The sequence below is a fragment of the Ips typographus genome, linkage group LG1 (assembly GCF_016097725.1).
Source record: "Ips typographus isolate SLU linkage group LG1, UJ_Ityp_2.0, whole genome shotgun sequence".
In the NCBI taxonomy this organism is placed as follows: Eukaryota; Metazoa; Arthropoda; class Insecta; order Coleoptera; family Curculionidae; genus Ips; species Ips typographus.
Genome location: NC_138422.1, coordinates 5,863,591 through 5,885,636, shown reverse-complemented (window position 1 = coordinate 5,885,636; position 22,046 = coordinate 5,863,591). Strand labels below are relative to the sequence as shown.

The 22,046-nt window shown below is 34.0% G+C and overlaps 1 protein-coding gene across 1 annotated transcript; it reads right to left on the bottom strand.

The window, feature by feature from the left end:
* Positions 1-52: 52 nt before the first annotated feature.
* On the bottom strand, positions 53-21,588 carry Dlg5 (MAGUK family member discs large 5). Its single transcript, XM_081982496.1, has 24 exons — positions 21,410-21,588; positions 18,087-18,133; positions 17,895-17,998; positions 17,570-17,831; positions 17,293-17,512; positions 15,909-16,083; positions 15,575-15,856; positions 14,393-14,596; positions 14,182-14,332; positions 13,853-14,125; positions 13,524-13,801; positions 13,307-13,465; positions 12,111-12,270; positions 11,754-12,056; positions 11,415-11,685; positions 9,978-10,201; positions 9,684-9,919; positions 9,434-9,633; positions 8,142-8,410; positions 7,854-8,080; positions 7,541-7,745; positions 5,942-6,134; positions 5,604-5,825; positions 53-4,113 (listed from the first exon to the last, which is right to left on the bottom strand). Exons 2-24 carry the CDS (start codon positions 18,121-18,123, stop codon positions 3,912-3,914), a joined length of 4,857 nt encoding a protein of 1,618 aa, XP_081838622.1. The 5' UTR covers positions 18,124-18,133; positions 21,410-21,588; the 3' UTR covers positions 53-3,911.
* Positions 21,589-22,046: the final 458 nt, after the last annotated feature.

The following is a 22,046-nucleotide window of genomic DNA, read 5'->3' as shown; positions in this document are numbered from 1 at the left end:
AATAAAAACTTGTCTGAAAATGGAGGAGATGTAACAAAAAAAAAACAATTAATTATATAAATATGTTTTATAATCTTCATAAGAAATAAACAATTTGAGAAGTATTAAAAATAATCACAGAATAAGAGTACGTACAACCACCACATTTCCTTACAGTTAGTGCTTAAAAAGCTAGAATTAACAGTGTTTACTAAATACATATTTGCAAAATTGTTGACACAATATTGTATCGACTATGTGTAGTTTCGGCGTTATTAATTATTGTTAACAAAAAAGTGCTCCGGGAATAATGTGGTAATATTATTGTGGTTTCAAAAATTGAGATTCACTTATTATAATTTATAGTAATTATGTAAACCTATTAAAAACTACCAATACGTCACTATAAATTGTAAATATCAGATTCAACAATATCCGAATTATTAGCGGAAGTGTGCACCATGGAAGGCATCATTTTATTTAATTTATTGTTCGAGATACATAACGTTTACGTTAAGGAGATTAGATATTTAGAGAGATGAAGTGAGTAAGAACGTAAACGTGGCGGTTTTACGTTAACGTTAAGTATTACACGTTTGTGTAAATTTCTGCTTGATGTAAAACGACAGTTGAAGTAACGTGTGTGTTAGTTAAGTGAACGCAAGAGAGACCTGTGTACCCAAAATGTAAAAGTAAATAATATAGAAAAAACACTTTTTTGAGACAACTTACGAACACTAAAAAATAATTTCAAAAGAACCCATTACTTCCATACTACAATGTTACCAACACTAGAATAGATAAATTGCCGCGGATTGCCTATCTAAATGACAGTACTGACAGTCAAATCACGCAAGGTACGTTAACCGTTCCCGTAGAAAGCCGCAAGCGTGCAGAAATTTTAACTGCGCATCTGTCAAACTTCACGTTTAGGTAAACGTTTTCTTTCGCACTTCATCTCTCTATAAGCTGTCGCGTCATTCTATTTATGGCGGCAAAACCAGTGTTTGCCATACTGTTTCAAGGACATTTGATAGAAAAAGATACAGATATATTAGTTTTGCACTAAACTTTCCAATCAAAAACGCCATTAGTAATATACAATGGGCTTATTCACTAATCGCCGATTGCACCAACGTTTCGTTAAGCTTGTTCAGTTAATTAAATAATAATAATTATTAAAAGAAGATAACTTTTAGCCAATCATTAGTATTCAGAATGACACTTATATTTATCTTTTTTACTCAAAAAACGGTTAAAAAAAATTAATATGTCCTGTATGATTGCTTATGAGTGGGTTGCATATTGCATGTTTATCAATACTAAATGTTTATTTTTAACTGAATTGTTCCCCAAAATACCCTAATCTAAAACAACAATTAAAATAAACTATTCAATAATTTATTATTGATAGCTTTTGGTTTGGCAATACTGCATAGGGCATCTTAAATCTAGATTTTTGCGCACGTTATTAAATTGACATGTCCCTATGTACGTCACACGTATGATTGAGCCGTGACGTCATGGTTAAAAATCTATTGGCCATACGGAAGAGCAGAAGTTAACTGGTTGACAGTGTTGACATTATTTGATAAACATACGGTAGTTTATGATATGTATTACATTTTTTGGTATAATTTAAATTTAAGTTAAGAGAAGATAAAAGTTTGGGTAACTTGTTGAATTAATTTGAAGGTATTTAAGCAGTCGAGGTTAATTTTGAAAATAAAAAACGAGTCAACTTTGATGCACTCTAGCGGCTAAACGGGGCAACTTAGCCGTGACTGCTCAGCGTCACGTGATAGCCCCGTTCATTAGCTTTCTTTTGTTAGACGGTGTGTTTATACAGGGTGTTTCAAATAAGCGAGTTATGGACGATTTTCTGGAAAAGTGCACCAAAATTTCTGCTTTTGAGGAGGGTGGTCAAAGTAAGGCTGACAACAATTGAATATCGATACAAACATTTTACATCAAGTAGGCCTAGAATTTGACGTAGATTTCAAAAATCGAATAAAAAATTATAAGTTTGATTTGTTGCTCAAATTTGGCACAACCAGTATACTGATGGATTATCTAGGAATAAAGTATATGCAAATATCTATAAGATTCATATTTGGTATTTTTTTTATAAAATGAAAATTAAACAAGTTACAAGGATGTTAAAAATTCATTGAATTACCCTCTAAACTACTCCATTGTATTGTCAATAACTCGGTTATTTTGACCATTATAGGGTGGTTCGATATACCAATTTGTAGCCCTTGAAATTCTCTATTCACCACCCTGTATAGCGTTTTTACCTAAAACGTCGAATAACTGAGTTATTTACTGTTAAAACTGAGTTGTTTGATTTTGACAGTTTTTAGCCCATAACTCTGTTATTTGACAGTTACAGGGTGGTTCAATATACCAATTTGTGAAAACCAAACCTTAAAATTGTCTTTTCATCACCCTGTATACCATATAGGTATAGTAGAAATGTCACGCTACCGAAAGATTAAAGCTTTTATACCGGGAATGTGTTGTCCAGAAGGGATAAAATTAGAAATATTTGTTTAAAAATTCATATTATTTTGAAAAGTGTTGAGGTTATGTATACAACATTTTTCAGAAAGTTTCCGGTAATTTTCCAGAAAATCTGAAAATTAGTGTATCGGTCTATAGTTTTATCTAATGATATGTCTGCAGTACTAAAGCTTAAGGAAACTTAAGAAACACAGCGGAAGAAGAGAATATTTCTTATAAAATTGTCACATTCAAAACAAAGTAACTGTCTATTGCATTGTTGCATCATCGTATTTTTTTATAAATTTCCCTATTGTTCTAAACCTTCTGACAGTCCTTTGTATGGGGGTAATAATAATTTAGTGCGCAAAGTTTTTCCCTTTAAAAACGTTTTTAAACAAGGAAGTAATTCCAAGAACTGATCGGATTTTTTTCTGATGGCAAGAAAACGAAGATAAATTTCTAAATGTGGCTGATTTAACAAAAAATATGTTTGTACTCCTTGCTCATTGGTCGCAAGTAAAAGCCATTTTTCTGCTGTAAGCAGACAAATTTCGAAGAAACCAATATGACTGTTCTTTTTGTTAATAGAAACAGATTTAAATGACGAGTAAAATAGGGCTAAGTTAGTAAGGTTTTAACTTTAATTTTACTCTTTTAATCCAATTTTTTTAGACGTAAAGTGTGGGTTAGTGTCGAAAAGTAAAACCGTCTATCCCGCCAGTTAAACAGCAGACAAAAATTTGCGGGTAATCAATGCTTAGCAATAAGTCAATGTGGAATTCCAGCTTTAGTGTTCGCACGAAATCACTTCACTACTTAAGCCACAATAATTAAAATTTGCTTCATAAAAAAACCTGATGGATTGCTCGTCATTGAAACAGAAACAGTCCGAGAGCTATTTAAAACAAATTGTGTTTGAATCCAGAATGACGGAAATTATTTAAAAAATTGATTGGTCTTAAATCAAATTGATTCAACTTCGTACTTTTTTGTAACCGGTTGCAGTACACAATTCAACTTTTTGTAAAATTAATCTGATATGTAATAGCTTTTAAAAAGTTTGTGCGAATATTTTCTAAATGTTTTTTGAACCCTGCTTATAAGGGGCACCATGCCCTGGTAGACAAACATTATTAACAAATTTGCAGTTTTAACCAATTATTAAAAAAGTGATCTTATGCTTAATGTTAGTATAAATACACATCTAAAAACTGTATATTTGTAGCAAATTTTTTTAAAACCTTATAGTATTTCAGTGTAAATATCTTTTGTAGTTAGGCAGCTTGATTACCATTTAACCAGACTTGTGTTCATTAAAAACCATAAAATATAAACGGTTTCACAAAAAGTGTCACTTACCCTCCTCGACAGTTTATGGAAGCTTGATAAACGTTAATTAGCAGTGAAATTTTGTTTAAACTACTTTAATGACCGGTACCAACAGGAACCCATTGACTTTTTCGATGTTCCGCCTCTACTGCGGCTTTAACTTGAGCACAAACGTGCGCAACATTGGCTCCGGCCGAAACCACCGCAGTAACTAAATGTCGATATTCAGCTTCCAACTTGTGTCCGTGCTCGAACATTTCTTTGGCCGCCTTACCCGACAATTTATCTAAACTATACCTGCAAATGCATTAATTTTACTATCACAACTAGAGCTGGAAAATTCACAATAATTTATTTACTATTTAGAGAAAATGCCAAGAAATTTTAGGACAATTCAAGAGATTATTACATCAAAAGTAACAATTCAGGCAATGGATTTTGGACTAATATTTGGAAATTAAAAAATGCAAAGTAGATGTGGTTTACAACTCCATGGAGACAGTTTTGACAGTTCTGCCGTTAAGGAACACTTTTATACCTTTGTTACGTCACGTGATAGTTGTCATAACTGTCGAAAGTGTCCTGAAACTATGAAATTAGAAATAGTTGCTAATTTGAAGAATTACACTGGAAATTGTGTTTAAAGGTCCATGGAGCCAAATTTGACAGCAGGGACGTTAAGGAATACTTTAATACTTTGCTTGCGTCACGCGACAACTGTCAAAACTATCTCACCATTGACATGAAACCAATTTTGTCAGTTCTGACATTAAAGAACACTTTGATGCTTACGTCACTTGACGTCATAACTGTCGCCCCATAGAACTATAAATACAATGGTCAAATTTTACGTTTTAAACTGTCATTTAACTGCACAGAGTTACGAATAACAATTTGCGGCGTGATTCATCAAAGAGACGCGACTATTTGAGATTTTACAGTTTCACGGGACTGTTTAATGAGTTTTGGCAGCTGTCAGGCTCGTGAAGTTCGTCAAAGTGGTCCAGAGTTTTTCAACCACACAAAATAAAAGCTTCTTGAGCTTTTCGACGATGGCGGTATGACTGAATCAAGAGTTTTGGTTTTGGCAACGTTGATTTGAATCTAATTTTCAAGCACTTCCACATGGAAATTAGTCATTTTTTTCGGATTGTAAAGGTTTAGCGTGAGTTTAAAATGGCAAGATCACTCGTCCAAAATTCCACTGCCTGAATTGAATTGATTGATTGAATCTACATAAAATTTTAATCAACATATTTTGTCAATCAACGATTTAGCCATGCTGAAGATTAGATGTTTAATAGATAAGTTTCTTTCGTTTAAATGTACTTTCACTTCAGAATAATTTTATTTCAAAGAAAATTTCTACAGAAATCGTGAAATCAGACGCTACTGATGTTGGTCAATTTCTCCATTTCTATCCTAAGAATAAGTTTATCTGGAGGGAAAAGTACCGACCCTTAATATTTCTCGTTAATAAAAATGTATTCCACAAAATAATATGCTGTTTAAAATTTATGTGTGTAAATTAAATTTGAAGACAATGCTTCCAGATTTAATGTTTGGTGGTTAAAAGCAAATCTTTATTCAGCTGACAAATAAAAAGAAGCGTAAGAGAATAATCTCGGTAAATTACTGAGAATTAACGAAGAAAAAATTCAAAATTCTGCAACAATTTGTAACAAAAATTCTCGATAATTTATCGTTTTTCGCTCATTCTTTGTGAAGAAAATTATCTTGGACCAACTCTAAACATAACGATAGTTTTTACACTGTAATCTTTTTACCTAGCGTCCTTAACTTCCTTAATTTGTTTGGTGCTCTTAAACTTGATCAAAAGCACCATGGGATTAATTTGCAATCGTCTCAGGCGTTGCACGCTAGCAATTGAACAGTCCATCATGCAATGCAACTGTGCGTTCGCTACTGCTTTAACGGCTTGCACTGTTATGCATTCGAAACAGGAACCTCGACGTCGGTATTCGATTATTAGACCGTCCTCTAGCTCTCTGTAGAACCAAACTTTACTTTACTTTTTCAAATACAGTTCCAAAAATTTACAATTAAGTAAAAGTAAATTGAACCAAAACAAACTTTTAGACAAAACGAAAAAACTACTACAAACCTATCAAGCTGAGTCTGATTACACCTTCTAGTATCAGTCACAGGTCTTTGGAATTTCTCAGGAAAGTCAGTTACTAGTTTATCAGCCACGCATTCGGCCAGCGGCCCTAGAACGAGCACTGGACGAAACTCGGGATACTGCAACCGCTCGACGCGTTCATAGGACATTTGTGATAAATCTTCATGTAAAGACCCTGAAATAAAATGTCTATTATATTTTTGCTTAAATCGACTTTAACTGATGTGGGATTTAGTTTTATTCCAGCCAAATCTGAATTACTCGCCTATGGCCACTTTGTTTCTGATATTACACGGCCCGCTGAAACTCTGCGTTGTCAGATTTACTCATTGCCTAGCAACGTCGCAATTGAAGTTGAAAGTTGACAAAAATAAGGTTTTTTAAAGTTTTGTGTTGTGTCGGAGTGTCTGTTTGTGTTTAGTATTCAAAATAAAGAAAAATCAAATTAAACAAAAACCAGGATTTAGGAATGTTTTTTAAACAAATAGAAGCAAGTAGGGTAAGCTTTTTGAAAAATCATTTTTTTAATTCAAACTTGTTCGACACTAGATGGCACTGAGATAGTTTTTGTGTTTCACTTTTATAACATTAAACCTGCATTTCTTAACCTTGAGTGTTTTGTGGAGACGGACAATAAACAAAAACCAGACAGAAGAACCAGTCAATTGTCAATAGTACCGAAAGTGTCGTCATTTTCTAATTCCACGTTCCTATTAAATACCTTCGATACCTTCCATTGGGGTTTTAGTGATACCAAATTCCACCTTTTCCACGTCACATTAAAGTAAACCCTACATTTTGGAGGCTCAATTGGGATCGAGAATCAAGATCGAGGGTGAAGGATCGAGAGTCAAAGATTAACGGAGATTAAGGATTAAAAGCCAAGGATAGAAGTCCAATGGTACATGAGACGAGTGTCAAAAGACGAGACAGTTTAAAGACCAAACCCTGGTTTGAAGTTTAAGACGAAGAAGCAGTTTCCTGAGACGCAGACGAGTGACAGAGTATGTGCGAGAACCGGACAAAAACAAAACCTTAAAAGTTATGCGTAATATTTGCTTTGGTACTGAGGAAACAAAGACGAGCTTTTAAGGCAATTTCCTGGTTTTCTGTTTGACAAAAACTCCTATATGATTTAGTATTAAACCGCGTTAGAAAAATTGTTCAGTGGTCAGATTTAGTTGCTGTGTGTGGTATACTTGATTTAGATTATAGTGGTACTATTGATGAGGTGTTACTTCGCGTTATGTCGTTTTTAATAAACTTTCAGCGTGAAAGTGAAGTCGATGATGAGAATGATTAGGAGTCAGTTGAATTATTGTTAGTATTAGAAGTAGTACTTTCAGTAGTATTTGCTATTGCAGATGATATTCTAGAGGAACCGGAATTTATACTTGAAACTTTAAAACTGTATAAACAATGCACTACACGATGATCTCCATATAATATACTTTGATAAAGCAAGAAATGTGTGTGATTTGGTAATTTACTACTATACTCATATTTTGCAACTATTAAGGCAACTTTTTACTGTGTATCTAAATTTCGTTAAATTCCTCAAATGGAATAAATTGTTCTTACCACTATCGGAGTACCATCCAGGCGATAGGTTGCAAAAACTAGCTAATTCCCTTGAGTCACGAGAACTGGATGAGCCTAACCCTGACGAACTGCTATTTCCCCTTTGATGTTTTTTCCGTTTGAAGAAACTACGTCGAGCTGTGGCTGTTGTTCGACTTTCAGAGGCGTCACCTCCACCACGACGTAAAAGCATCTCCTCCTCAACCTGCAATTAAGCAACAGGCATGTACTAGACTAGAATAATTCTCATCAGTAAATTAACATAAACTGAACATCTAACAAAACAATGTTCTCAAAAATTATTTAAACTTACTTTATATTTGCTAGGAATAACACCGCACTGTTGCCGATGACCTTCATTATCCAGTCTCCAAGCACGCCACTGACCTGGTACACCATTGAACATCGTATTGTCCACATACAAGACGTCATCCTTGGTAAAAGACAATTGTGGTGGGTCGGTCAACTCATTTCCGCTACGATCGAAACAGCAGCGCACGTATAAACTATCTCCAGGACTGTCTTTAATCTCCTTATATTCTGTAAAGTAGAAATAACAGTACAAGAACACTTAACAGGCTCCTAAAAATCGAGCACTCACTGTCAATTCTATAATGAGCCAAAACGGTCACTTTATCAGCAGGACGAGCAAGTTCATAGGCTGCTTCTTCGGCAGTGGCCGACCTCAAATCAGTACCGTTATACTCTAAAATTTGATCTCCTGTTCGTAAACCCGCGTGATACGCCAACGAATCGGACTGCACCGAGTGAATAAATATCCCGGCTGCGTTTCCTCCCACCAAAGATATTCCCAAATTGGAAGTCTTTGAAGTTTCAATGCACAGGTACCTGGGTTCCTCTACTGATACTCTGAAAACACAAATTAACATGATGTGATGTCTTTTGAAGAAAAATAGAAGATTGAAATAAAAAATTACAATACCAGGCATTGAAAAACGCATGCAACTTTGACTTTGAGGCCGATTTCCGCGCTGTAGTTAATATGGATGAGAAAAGTTGCAGATACACGTGTTTTTTCGACGTTTTTAAATATTTTGGGGTTTTTATTCAGTGCCACTTAATAACCCATTCATTGCTAAATTTTAAGTAAGCCTTTTAACAAAACTTTTATTTTATCCTAAAATATTTTCATTAGTAACTTTGAATTTAACAGATAAAAACACTTCCGAAAAAGTCCTTATTTAAAATAAATACCATAATATTCGTGCAAATGAGATATTGATATTGCATAAAATAGTAAATCTCCATCGGACTTAGAAACGTAGCGCAAAGCAGCGCTACGATTACGAACTGGTCCTTATATAAAATCTAACTAACCAAATTTTATCAAAATATAGATTGGTGGAAAAACATTAAATAAAGAAAAAGGTCATGATTTATGTTTCTTTCTTTCTTTGATTTTTCAATTTATGTAACAGATAATATTGGACCTACACACGACATAAAATAACAAATAAAAGGCTGCTGCCATAACTTAGTTCGAGATTAAGTACTGCAACAAAACCAAAAAAATATATTGGTAAATTGGGGACAAATTGAAAATTTAACCTTTTTGCCCGCACTTTTTTTCCACCCTGTATAGTACAGTTACCGTGCCTTGAAGTCAAAGTAATTTGCGTCACCAAAAAGCCATTATATCAAGCCAAATGACAGTCCAAACCGCATTAAAACCCGTCAATTCGTTTCGCGATTGCATTGTTTTAAAAAAAAAATAAAAAAATGACCGAATACATCATTTCTTTGTCGACTTACTATTTCATAGTGTCGTTTATAAAAAAAACGCTTTGTGTGAGGACGCCTCTTAGGGATGAGAAAACGAACACACGGATCGTTGAATAACTAGTAAATGGAGAAACAATGGCAATAGCATACCTTGTAGCATTAACACTGGGAACTACACTTTGACGCTGCATAATCATTAATGGGGAAGTTTTGTTCTGCAGCAAAGGGGTCTTCCTCACTTCTTTCGGTGAGTTGCACGGAGTAGCGTCGCCTTCGCCCTCCTCCTCTTCTTCCTCGTCTTCCTCTTCGTTTGAAGATGTTCCAGAAAGAGAAGCTACACCTTCAGTCATCTAAACAACAAAATTTGTAACACTGTGCCACAGCATTTGGTTGCACCTACTTCTCGGAATTTTTCTGGACTGTACTGGACTAATAAAGTGATGGAATTGCCGCATTGCATTAGCACGTTAGCGGCCAAATTGTAAGTGGCGTTTCGCATGTTGATACCGCATACTTCAAGTAGTTGATCACCTATTTGCAATCCCACCTGACTTGCTAAACTTCCTTCGGCTACTGTTGACACAAAAATACCACCCGTATCCGCTATCTGGATTCCCAATGGTTCATTGGACTTGTCTATGTAAATGTTATAACTTATACTGTTCCAAATAGGTTATATTTTTGAAACTCTAACCTATATGTACGCGTCGTAGTTCGCCAGGTAAAGGTTTATGACCCCAGGGACAATAATCCTTTGGAGTACTGGATTGGGACGAATGGTCGCCTGGACTACTGAGCACCTCAACGTGAAAAATTGGCATCGGGCTACCTCTTTCCGAACTGCCTCGCTCAATACTGCTTGTGCTAACTTTAGACGTTACACTAGGATTGGAGGGGACACGAAATCGCTGCTGTTCTCTGAAATATAAACAACGTCCTATATCTATCTCCCCTATCTCAGAAACTATAGTTGATATAGACTTAAAATGGAGGCAAAGTTGCGCATTTTATTGCTAAACAATTTGGTAAAAAAAAATTCAAAACATTTTCATTACATCCGGAGATATCCGACAAAAACCGAACATGTTCACATGTCCGCTGGCATGAAATGTGACAGATCTGTGAATTTTAGCCCCTGAGGAGTTGTTTATACACTCGAAACATGTTGGGCAGCTTTTAGCTACTAAATAAAGATTTAGTGGAGATTGACTGTGTTTTTTGCTTGTACCACTACATCTCGACTGTATGAAGATGGACTACTTCTTTACATTAATATAAATAATGGGGGTCGTCTACAAAAAAAAAATCTACTCAGAAAAATAATAAACACTTCTTTCTCTTCATTTCTTTAAAAATGAAATATTTTACTGCAAAAAACACGTTAGTGAAAACCCTTAACCAGTTGAAATGTTTATTTTATAGTGGGTTGTGTTTAGAAAGTTATGTGCTGCTTAAACGTTATGTTGTTCGGTCGTGTTCAAAAACTAGTAAGAGCTGCCCCAATAAGACATTTATAGACTTTAGACTTCAAGTACCCTATTAAATTATTAAAGACTTACTAGCGATGTAATATTCAAATGTAATATGTAATGCATACATTTTAAAAAGTTTATATTTGGAACCTTAAATTCCACTATGGTAGACAATCCCGTTGAATTTGAATTGTTTAGAAATAATCAATCAAAAAATTGTCGGGGTAATAAGTACCACGAAAGCTTTAAAATTACCGATAATTTTCATGATTCCATGTTTTCCATAATTTCTCGAGTCCTTTAGGAGGAGGGCAATTTGTAACGAAAACATTAATGCAAAAAACATCAATGCAATTATCTTAGTTTCTATACAGTTTTATTATATTGCGGGGATTCCAAAAATTATTTTTTGTATGTATCATTATACGGAAAAAAGTGTTAATATTTTTAATTAGTTTACGTGGAGAACCTGTATCGAAAATTTAACCTTGTCATTTGAAATAGTTAGTTTTACTGTTACGGTGATGATTATTATTATTGTTATTGTAATTATTATTACTGTAATAAAAACAAAACTAATAAATGATTGCAGAATTGGAGCAGCAAAACCTTACTGTTTGGAATTGTCTTGAATATACTGTAAAATAACAACATCTTACCGACTTCTGGGATTTCTAGGAAATGTCCCATCAGACTCCGAAATGTACTCTACCCGTTTCCGAGATAGGGCATTCACAGAAGGGCTGTGGTTGTGATACGGCTCAAAATTAAAACTCTCCCTTGAATAGTTCATAGTAGGGTAAGGATAATGTCGAGCGTTAGTCGGCACTACCAACTGGCTTGTACCGCGCGAGTGGGATGGACCGCTGTCATGAAAACGGTCCGTAAGGATAATGTCGCGTTCCGAGTCAGATCCGTATTTACTAACGCCTTGAATTGAAGAAAATTACATTTAAAATTGAATAGAAGAAATACTCTCAAAGTAACGCAGAGCTCACCTAATCGACCATTATCGTACAACCTGGGTACGGGCATATCTAAACTGTTATCCGAGTTCATGTTAACACTATGACGATTTGTCGTACCCACTCGAGTGACTATCTCAAATGAATCGGCCGCAGGCATGCCAAAATGCCGCGATGTCTCTCCATTCTTGTATACAGAATGTCGATTACTAGATGACTGAGACTGTGAAACTAAAGGTAACACAGTAGAATCCCTGTAGTAGTCTTGATTCTCTTTCGTTGCTAGTATGCTCAAGTGGGGTCGCTCTTTTGCTCTTGTTACAACAGTTCCACCCCCTAAAAACAGCAAATTGTACAAATTATTTTACATTTAATTTACCGCTATATTACCGGGAGTAAGACACGCAGTGGCGCGAGCCTTTGGCCATGTACCTCCGTTATTTTTCTCATCTTTTGTAGATGACAAGTGACGTTTAGTCACTGCCGACGAACGTTTTATAGTATTAGTGTGATGGTAACTGTCCAAAACTGAATCAAGCTCAGCTATAGCCTGAAATCAAAATATGTGGATATGTAAACTATGTTCCATGCTTTCTTAACCTTTGCTAATTTTAGAAGCCTTATGATGTTGAAACTAAAAAAGTAATTGTAATATGGGTTGCACTGGTACAAAGATTAATTTATTGACTTATTGCTGAAGGAAAAGAAGCGCATGCAAAGTAAACATAAACTTTCAGATTGTCGCGAATTATCTTAATCATTAGAGAGAGAGACAGAAATTACTTTTTTTTGAATAAAACTATTAAAAGGAAATAACGCTTTAAAATATAATATAACCCGAGAAATCGCTTGATCACAAGAGTGTCTATCCGTAATCGCCTGAATGCAACCATCTCATTTAATAAAACTCCAAAATAATCAAGAAGTTTTGTTTTTTATGTGTTTAATCGTGTTGTGGCTTAGAGGAGACGAAAGAGTAGTTCAAGACGAACATTTTCAGCTTTTTGCAGTCGCTGCAGCCCCAAAAATGGCAGAGATACAGAATTTTTTAAACTTTGACGCAATTTTGAAAAAAAAAACTAAAAAAGTCGAGTATCTCAAAAACGGTTATAAAATGTAGGCCAGACTATACAGTGAGGACGTGTAGGTTGGAACAATTAGCAGGCTGCGGAATGACACACAGTCTTCTCCGGTGAAAAAAAAAAGATGAAAGTATTTTTAAAATTTATCGAATTTCGGCAAACCATGTAGAACTTGTTTGATTCATCATTTAGTTGTTGTTTTTTTACGTTTTCCCGAAAAACGTCATTGATTTTTCTAATGGTTGTCAAACAATTTTCAAATGGAGCCAAAAAAATCTGTTTCTCTAGTTCGTTAAAAGCATTATAATTAATCCGTTTACTAGCAGCAGTTTTTTCTTGCCCCCAACAGATTTCCAAAAAACTACTTTAACATTTTTGTATTATTAATTTCTTTTTAAATTTAAAATATCCTTAAAAAAATAATTGTAATTTGAACTTAAACTGCTAAAAGCCTTTTCCAGCACGATAATTTATTAAATACTTAACAGAATAACAAACTCTTACCTGTTCAGGTCCAAACTCGATCGGATTTGGTGAGCTATTTCTATGTTTTTTCTTGTCATCCTTAGAGTGCCTCCACGTCGTTAGCTTTTCTAACCAAGCTCCGCTGTTTTTCTCTTGCGTACTGTATTTGTATTCACTTTGACTCAGCCAATCGTCAGTCTGAACCGTTAAAAAAAATTGTTACAAATTGATATTGCACCATAATTACAAAACATACTTGTGAACTTCGATTTTCTTTTTTGTTCCTCCTGACCGGAGTAAACACATTAGGACACTCCGGATAGCTCATCTTCAATGTGGTGATGTTGATCACGTCGATGTTTTCATCGTTTAAAACTTGCATAGCTTCTCGTACACTTTCGATATCGTCCATAGACTTGTCGTTGATTCGTATAACTCGATCTCCAACTGTGAGACTCTTGTCCTTGGCGGCCAGACTACCCTCGCTTATTCGATTAATGTAAACTCCCATTTTTAAAGACAGACCATGGCAACCTAACAAATTAGGTTTTCGATTTGAACTACATTAAAAAAGAGATAGCTAACCAGGAGCAAGTCGAGCAGTATGTATCCACTTAGCAACTTTCTCGCCTGTCGATCTAATTTCATTCCGGGCACACCTAGTCCGGCGTACCAAAACATGCGCAGCCGGCATGCTCGATCGAATAGCTTCAGTGACCATCCGCAATGATGCTTGACTACAATCGACGTCGTTAACTCTAAGAATCCGATCATGCGGAAAGAATTTTCCAATAGCAGATGAACCTGGTGCGACAGATGCCACATACACTGAACCATCTCCTGGAAAGTCCCGTCCACCTACAAACCAAATTGAGATACATGCCAATGAAAAGGCAGGAAAAAGTTGAAATTACCAGCAAACTCCAACGCCTCTTCATCGAAATTTGTCAGATCTAACTGTATAACTTCAGTATGCCCGCAAGCATGGGGCTGTTCTTCAATATTCGATTGTGATATTCTACTGTCACGATCTATGTGAGCGGCTTCTAACGCTTCTACTAGAGCCTAATAAATAACACTTTTTTACCAAATACCATCGATACAAAATATTAATGATTACGAAACCTTTCGTTCCTTCAACAATTCGTTTCGCTGTTTTTTAATTGCATCATATTCTCTCAGTACTTTGGCCAAGTCTGAGACGGCCCTCTCCCTTTCCTTCCTCATATTATCCGATAAAATACGTATACTTTCTCTTTCCTGTACTATTTTGTTGCGCTCTGAGAAAGCCCAGTCTCTCCTACCTTTTGAGACTTCTGCTTCTTGTATCTGTAATACATGATACACATGTATCAGTTTACAACTAAATAAAATAATCTGATTGGTTTTAAAAGTAGCGCATCAGCAACTCTCCTTTAAAGCTTTGAAACTTTAAAGTTTATTGATATCTTTATTAAGGCTATACTTATAGCTATTTTTATAGGTTGAAAAATAAAATTAGTGGATCAATATTGCCAACCGAACTTAACAGACAATTTACATATCATAGATCCGGAAATGTACGTCTTAAAATACGTTGGTAATAAGATGCGTCGTTTTGTTTTCCGATTTTCGTGCTTCCAAACTATGATAAAAAAATATCAATTGCAATTCAATGTTCTAGAGAAAGATCGAAAAAAACTTTACAAGTAACATGTACCAGTCTGAAGCTGATATGACGTAATTTGGTAGTTGATCCCATGATATCGCATCGAACTTTCGATGAGGTGATCATATGACCACCTGTCTAATCGCGTCACTTTCGTTTCCCCACACTGGCAGATGTCATTTATGAAGTTTTTCTCCATCCTTGCCTTTAGCATTAAATTGCAATTGTTCTCTCTTATTCCCGTTGATATCCTATAAATAACTTTGTAAGCCTCTTACGCGAATGTGTGCTGGCAAATTGTTCTGGAGAGAACCGAAGCCATAAAAACACAAACAAACTTTGTATCATCTTGTGTCTATTTACTAAGATGCACGGGATAAATTGCAACAAAATAACAACTGGCAACATCGCATTGGTTGAAATGGAAGTAAAACCAGACCAAAAGGAGACAAACACGAAAAGCTAAGCGAAATGCACCCCTGTTTTTACCGTTCGTGTTTTTTTATATTTATTTTCATTAAATTTTGTTTAGAAATGTTATAATGTGTCGACAAATCATGGAAGTCCACTACACACGTTACAAACTTTAAAATTTGCATTATTTTTTACTGTTTCTTTTTATAGCAGCATACTTAATAAAAACAAAGTTCAAAACTCACCGCTTCAGCTAACTCAGCTTGGGCTTTATCGAGACTCTTCCTCAGAGATTCCAGCTCCTGATTGGCCTGATCCAAGTTATCCAATCGTTGCCTTTGACCGATCGATCGAGAATCCTCCCTCAAATGTTCCTTTCTACCAACACCGTCACCCAATGTACCTAAACTATCAATTAAACGACCCCTACTCTTTTTCATCTGATCGCCCAACAATAAACGGCCGTCTTCAGATGCCGCACCCAATTCCCCAAATTTCTTTCGCAGATCGTTGCATTCCTTCAAAGCCTAACAAAATTACGTTACTCAAATTTCTAAAAAGAGCAACGTTGGGGCTAACCTTGTCTCTTTCATGCAAGGCGCTGGTAATTTCTCTTTTAAATGACTCCAGCTGATAACTCATCGCTCTTTTAGATTCCTGCAGTTCTTTATTGTCGGCATCCAAGATTTTTAATTTTTTGGATGCTTGGGACAAATCCTCGTTGAGTTTTTCGATTTCTCTATGGACTGTGTCCCTTTAATATAAATAAAAAACTTGATTCATTTTTAGAGTTTCACTGTAAAAATAGGTTATATTTAAGGTATTAGAACTAAAATATGAAACATGTACAAAGTTTGTGAAAAGAAAAACGTGAACTGATCTTATTTTTTGGTGCTGCTAATAATGATTCTAATTGTACAAGGTCAGCAAATATCGATGTTTCAATATAGAAACCACGGTAGAAAAGAACTGATACCCTAGTCTATTTTAAAAAAAAATTCTTCCATTTAAAAAAATACAAATTAACGAGATAACTCGAAAAACAATGACTTTTACCTACGCCACTGGAATCTACTACCTAAAAAGTGTCTTCACAATGTAGACGAGTTTGACGTTTTCAAACTGCACTCGTTTTCCTAGGCGATTTAGTTGCAAGCAATTGCACTCTCTTTCTCATACGCAGTTCATTAACGGACGCAGATTGGATACACACGTGACAATCTCGATTTTTAACAAATTGTGTGCATGTGCATGCTGTTTTTATTGTTATTAAAAACTGCTTTTAAATTCTTGATAATCCCATTTTTGTCTTACAGTTAATAGCTGTTATTTATTGGAGTAGTTAATAGCTAATTATTGTGTTAGTCTGCATACATGTATAAAAATACAACAATTAAACATCAATGACGTGCTACAATAAAAAATAACAAAATTAAATAAGTTTTTTTAAAATAAACAAAAATTCTTTTTTTACGCTTAACTCAAAAACCAATTTTTAAAGGATATATTGAACTAAACGTCTCTCAAAAAAATACATCAAAACTAGGGTATTAGTTTTTTCTCTATCTCTTATAGTTTATGAGATGAGATAGAAACATCTTTTCAGTATAATTTTACACACAAAAATACTAACCTGCCTGCATGATGCAGTTTATATTTCCTGTAGGGCATAAACCACAAATACATTTAAAAATCGTTATTTAACCTATAAGAACATGAACATTGTAAAGGTAAAACTGAACCAAAATTCAAGGTGTTTATAACAACATAACAGTCAGATGAATTCATTAACACTTGATCATGTGCAAATCTTCAATTTCCTTATTCAAACCTGCTAACTAAATTGTTAATACATCAAATTAGCAGTTTGTTTATTCCCTGTCTTTTGTCAAGAAATTAAAACAACTTTATAAAAGCTATTTAGACATGTTACATGTTTGGTTAATATTGAAATTAAACTCACCTTTCACTCATAATAAGTGTATACTCTTCCATAGTGGCATTTCTTTCCTCAGTTAATCGCTTAATTTCTTTATTAGCTTTTATCGTCATATTAACTGAATCTTCATACTGTTGCTGCAATTTTTGATGCGCCTCTCTAAACTTAGCGTAATCTTTATACAACTTCATCAACTGTTGCTTCAAGCCTTGCACGTCGCGTTGTGCTGCTCCACGTTCTTGTCCTGTAACATCAACGCAATTTAACCTTAAAGCTTGTTGAAAAAATTATTATAAAATACCTAAAACCTCGCATTGTTTTAACAATCTGGCGTTTTCGTCTTGTGCCACTTCCAATTTAGATAAAGCCTGCGTATGAGACATGTATAAAGCATCTGAAGCGTTGCCATTATGTTCGTTCAGTAAACGTTGATTCTCCTCTCTTAATTGTTTATTTTCGGCGAGGAGTTCGGTGTACTTGGTGCGTAATGAGGCCGAATCTTGACTGGAAACTTCAAGTTGATTCATCACAGCTCTGTGTTGCTCTCGATAATAGTCGAGGTCCTTCAGTTTTAGAAAAGATCATATTATTGCTAAGAAAAAATATTTCCTTTTGAGATGTCTTACATGATCACATCTTCTTCTATTATTACTTAATTCGTTGCTGGGTATTTCAAATTGCGGCATGTAGGGGTCGTAATCTCTATTAGCAAAATTTCTGGACAGGGTATCTACAAATAGACAATACAAAGTAGAACATCATTAAAATCAATTTTACTCTTTCTGACTGAAATTTTATAATATTTATTAGTTACTTACTATTACTTCCAGCTGTCCCATCGCTGTTTGAAGCCATGTCAGCAAATCTAAAAATTAAGTATTTTAATATGGATTAACATTTTTGTTTTAAAAACTATGAAATAAACCCTACAACGTCACTTTCGGAGTCTTCGAAAAGAATAATTGTTTAAGGACATTTATTTGTTTACTACCGTACAGATACCTTTTTAGGAGAATTCCTAAAGTATCATTTATATTTATATTAACATTGATTCTAGGATGTGTAAAAAGTAAGGAAAATTAGTTGCAAAGTCATATTGTATCAGAAGAACTAATAAAGGGAACAAAAAGCGTTGGTGCAAAGATATAATTTATTTATCTCTATAACTCTTATAACAACTTTGATAATTAATATTTTTAGACTTACCAAAAGAATGGTCTATGTTTAAAAAATGGTATTATTTTAAGATTTGATGAGAAAGAAATTGAAGTCTAAGAAAATGAGCAATTGATTTTGGAGGACATAATTGAGATTGAGTGAACAAATGTCATGAGCTCAAAAAATCAGACATTGCACCAGAATTAAATCAATTGGAGAGCTTGTCCACACTGCTAGATCAATTCAAAAAAATGTGGTTGCCAACATCGGTTAATTACAGATAGGCAGTCGAAGAAGAAGAAAAAGACAGAATAATAATAATCTTTGTATGAAATTTTGTCATTAGTTTTTGTGTGAAAAAAAAACATAGATATTGTTAACTCATTTAAGAGTGAAATTAATCATTTTCAGTCTTCCTAGATTAATCATTCTGTTGTCTGTACTTTTTTAGTCTGTAAGTACTATAATCTATTTAAAAACTAGGAGGAGTGATTGTGAATTAGGTTGGCAATAGTGGTCAAATGTGATTGGCCAGTTGGTGATATGATTTACATAGCAGAAATCCAATAAATGAACAGGTTACATGTATTCAACAATGCCAAGAACCAGTGCACCCACTTGAATAAAGAATTCCCCACTAAAGGTGATAAGGCAATTGGAATTAGATCATTTGTATCCTGCAGAAAAACATTTTATAGTGAATATGAGGATGAGCTTAATATTTAGTATATTAGATTTCATTGTCTAACTAATAGTGCAGTGGCTACATTTGAACCCTAAGTTTTCAGATGCATATCAACAACATTGTGACTGTGACCTTAAAAATATCATGGGAAATTACTTTCAATGGATTGGGAAGTGAATATGGTATCTATGGGGTGAAGTGAGAGGTACATATAATGTGGTACTATCAAACTTTGTTACCCATTTTACCCCTTTCACAAACAAATTTGAAACATAAGCCTAGATAACTTTCATATTTCAAATTTGAGATAATTACTATGTCTGGAACATATTTAAAACCTTTTATTTTATGTAACTCATATTCACTCAAAACCTGTTAATCACCTTTCCCCTAACATTCAACTCTTTGGAACTGGTTACATAAATAGCTATTATTGATGAATTTTAAATATTAGATAAAATAAATTTTTATATTCACATGTTTAAATATGTATTTTAATATCTCCAGATATTACTTAAGCCCATTGGTATCAGATATGCTTTAAGCAGACAAGCTCAATGATTGGCCTAATAGATAGGTACAAGTTCTAGAAAAAATGCCCCTTTAAATACTATTTTGTCTGTTAAACTTGAGTAAAGCATTTTTCAGATATGGGACATTGATAATTATCAATATGTTTGGTTTCTTAATCTTTTGCATGAGCAGTTTGCCTATAAGACCCTGGCAAGTTTATGTCACAGCAATTAAAAAATCACAATCTTGATACCAATAAAACATGCGCATTGCTGCTTCTCTTCAGCTGCATGTGTGTGCAGTCTCATTGTAAGTTTTTGTTTCAATTCAGCACAAAAAAAGACACAAGTGGAGAACAAGCTTAATTATTGTTGTTCATTTCTTGATAAGAAATTTTTTGGCCCTATCAGATGAATCTCAAGAGATGAATAGCTTCAAGAACATCATATTAATGAAATAAATTTAAACAACTATTTTCTTTTAAATTTAGATGCCCTACAAATGTAATATTCTTTTTAAATTCTAAATCTGAACAAAAAGTTACACCTTGACATTGAAAATACTTGTTATTTTATTTCAATACATACTAACATATCTGTCAAAATATAATCTAACATTAGACTTTGTACTATGTTACTGTTGCACCACAAAACTTCATGTACCTATAACAATTGAATACAAGGGAATTCAAAATTGAGATTTTTTGAGTTGTAAAAATGACTAATCTTGAATATCATTAATCAGGCAGTATGATCATTCACACTCAAAGATTGTTTGTATTTGTCTCTAATGTTAAAGTTAACAAAAATCATGTATCAGCATAAGTCACAACTTAGTAATTAACATTTTACTAAAATTACTGACTATTTTTCCAGTTGAAGATCCTTGGGAGATATGAGTTGAATTTCCATTTAAAAAAAACATCTTGCAAGTTTTTTAATTTAGTTTTTTTATGTTATTTAATTTAGTCCAATAATTTTATTTGCAAAATTTCCATTACTACATAATAACTCTGTTTTAGCATACATTGAATTAATTTGATCTCATATTTTCTTCCTAAATGTGGTTATCTTCTTACAGACATTCTTTTAGAATATGCGCAAAATAGGACAGATCTGAACTTTGTCATTAAAGTGAGCATCAAACCAAGCCTTTTTTGTAAAAATCTTCCATTTTACATATTTTATATGCACAGAAAGAAAAATTCCAACTAAACTTTATTGCTTGCTGTCTCTAACAAGGGTTACAATGCAAGCTGGATGCTTGCATTTGAGCATTCAATTGCATGGATGACAATGCTTTGGATTTTAATATTGAATTTGACAGCTTTTTGGAGAAATGTACCATCCCAAAAAAATATTCCAATTTGACATAAGAACAGAAGGCTTGGGTCAAGAGCTCAGTATGTACTGTTTTTTTTTCAAGTGATTTACTCTATAAATTGAATACTTTAGGTACTTTACTCCGCTAAAGACTGAGCTTGATAGTACACTGACAAACCAGGTCACAAAGTTGTGACCACAAAAACACAGAAAACTTAAGCAATAGCAGTTCAAGTTTGAACCATCACTTTGACAGTAATGCATATTATATTATGGTAAGCTTTGCTCCTATTTATGATTCAACTGAACATAAACCGTAAATGTACGATCTGCAATAACGTTTGCACAACTTGGTTTTTTAATATTTACCAAATAAAGCCATGAGATTATATTTAGACCATTAGTAATCCACATTTTGCAAATGTCTATAAAATTTTAGATATTAAAACTGAGAACGGCTCACCTTCATGGAACGTTAATCGGGAAATTTCATGGTTTTTTCGATGGAGATCGGCCAACACATTCACCGAACTTTCTTTTTACTGTAATCAGCCATTGTTGTAATAATTTATAAATATTATTTTTTAATTAAAAAAATCCCTAATGAATACTATAACATGAAGATAGCTGTCTGTCAGTTTAACTTCTGTCATCTGTCAACCTTCAAAATTGGCCGATGAAGTTAGGTTTCACCACCAATCCGTTCGAATAGTGAATCTGAATACTGAATAACTAAATAGAAGGAAAGTACCACTTTCCGCACTTGTTAAGCAAATAACTATTTAAAGTCCTACTTAACGAGTCGGAAAAAAATTACCCTAAAAAAATTTACCCCAGAAAATATATTGGTTAGTTTTTTTTTGACAGATACATTTCTGCAAGTTTCAGTATATTGTACAAGTACAGTTCTCATTAATACAAGTTTTGTTAATTTTCTCCTCTATTATTACTAAACACCTGTTGACCCATCTTAATAACATAATGAAAGAGCCAACGTTTCATACACACAGGAAAAAAAATGAAAAACTCTATTTATGCTTGTCCTCCACCTCCACACTGTTTATTTTTAGGTATTTTGACAATGACAGTTGACAGTATTT

Coding starts and splice junctions, on each gene's coding strand:
- Dlg5 (XM_081982496.1), bottom strand. CDS start 18,123: ATGGCTTCAAACAGCGATGGGACAGCTGGAAGTAATA. Junction 16,084..17,292: donor ACACTTATTATGAGTGAAAG/GTGAGTTTAATT, acceptor TTTATATTAAAG/GGACACAGTCCATAGAGAAA. Junction 14,126..14,181: donor AGAGGCGTTGGAGTTTGCTG/GTAATTTCAACT, acceptor TTTGGTTTGTAG/GTGGACGGGACTTTCCAGGA.